This window comes from Octopus bimaculoides, chromosome 29, assembly GCF_001194135.2.
Source record: "Octopus bimaculoides isolate UCB-OBI-ISO-001 chromosome 29, ASM119413v2, whole genome shotgun sequence".
NCBI lineage: Eukaryota > Metazoa > Mollusca > Cephalopoda > Octopoda > Octopodidae > Octopus > Octopus bimaculoides.
This window is the reverse complement of record NC_069009.1, coordinates 1,175,248-1,176,260: the sequence shown is the minus strand read 5'-3', so window position 1 is coordinate 1,176,260 and position 1,013 is coordinate 1,175,248. Positions and strand designations below refer to the sequence as shown.

The 1,013-nt window shown below is 33.4% G+C and overlaps 1 protein-coding gene across 1 annotated transcript in view; it reads left to right on the top strand.

Annotated features, from left to right (window-relative positions):
• Positions 1-1,013, top strand: part of LOC106867736 (uncharacterized) — a 103,334-nt gene that overhangs the window by 1,295 nt on the left and 101,026 nt on the right. Inside the window, exon 2 of the mRNA XM_052977941.1 lies at positions 383-715. Coding sequence (XP_052833901.1) covers positions 383-715 — 333 coding nt within the window. The remainder of the gene's footprint in view (positions 1-382; positions 716-1,013) is intronic.

Genomic DNA, 1,013 nt, shown 5'->3' with positions numbered 1-1,013 from the left:
CTTCAATATGTTTTTTTTTTGTGATTTCATCTTCTGCCTCCACAAATGACTCAAAATATGCAAAAATATTGTAAATATTGTAATTTATTAAATTCAGAAATTTTTTGATGCAGATCAAAATTACGGTACCCCCCCCCACCGTCCCTCATCATGTTATGATTTATATAAGGGTTTCTTTCTTTCTTTGACCTGTTGAACTGTATGTATGTATGTATGTATGTATGTATGTGTGTGTATGTATGTGTGTACGTATGTATGTATGTATGTGTGTACGTATGTATGTATGTATGTGTGTACGTATGTATGTATGTATGTGTGTACGTATGTATGTATGTATGTATGTATGTATGTATGTATTATTGTATATTTTTTCATCTTTCAGGAATGGAAACATCAATCCAATATCATTTCATTCTCATATTGCTGCCAGCTTTGACTCTTGTACATTTTGCGACTCCGATAGCTGCAAAACCAGAGTGTATTAAAGTCCTATTCGGAGAAATAACCACATCAAAATGCTTAGCTGTTCAGAATAAAAAAACATACGACAACATATCATCTGCTAAAGACTGTGCATCTCGATGTATTTTATACAATAAGTGCCAATATTTTAGCTATTGTAATGGCTCATGTGATATGCATGAATCCTTTTACGAAGAAGAAATTCAAGATTATGATTGCAATTGTTCCTCATATATTTTGCTCTCTGGCAACGGTACGTAAATCACAATTTTCTTGTTTGCATTTTGTAATTTTTAGCGTCATTAACTCTGTTATACACACCACACAGACATGCGTGCGTGCATACGCACAGTGCAGTCAATCGTCGAGACTATGATTGTTCATGACTTTGGCGCAACGTGATAAGCATACTGGTCGGCGTTATTATGACCAATTCCTTTCCACTTCATATATACGTGCATTCTTCATGTATATGCATACATACATACATATATATATATAATATATATATTTATCATCATCATCATCATCGTTTAACGTCTGCTTTCCAT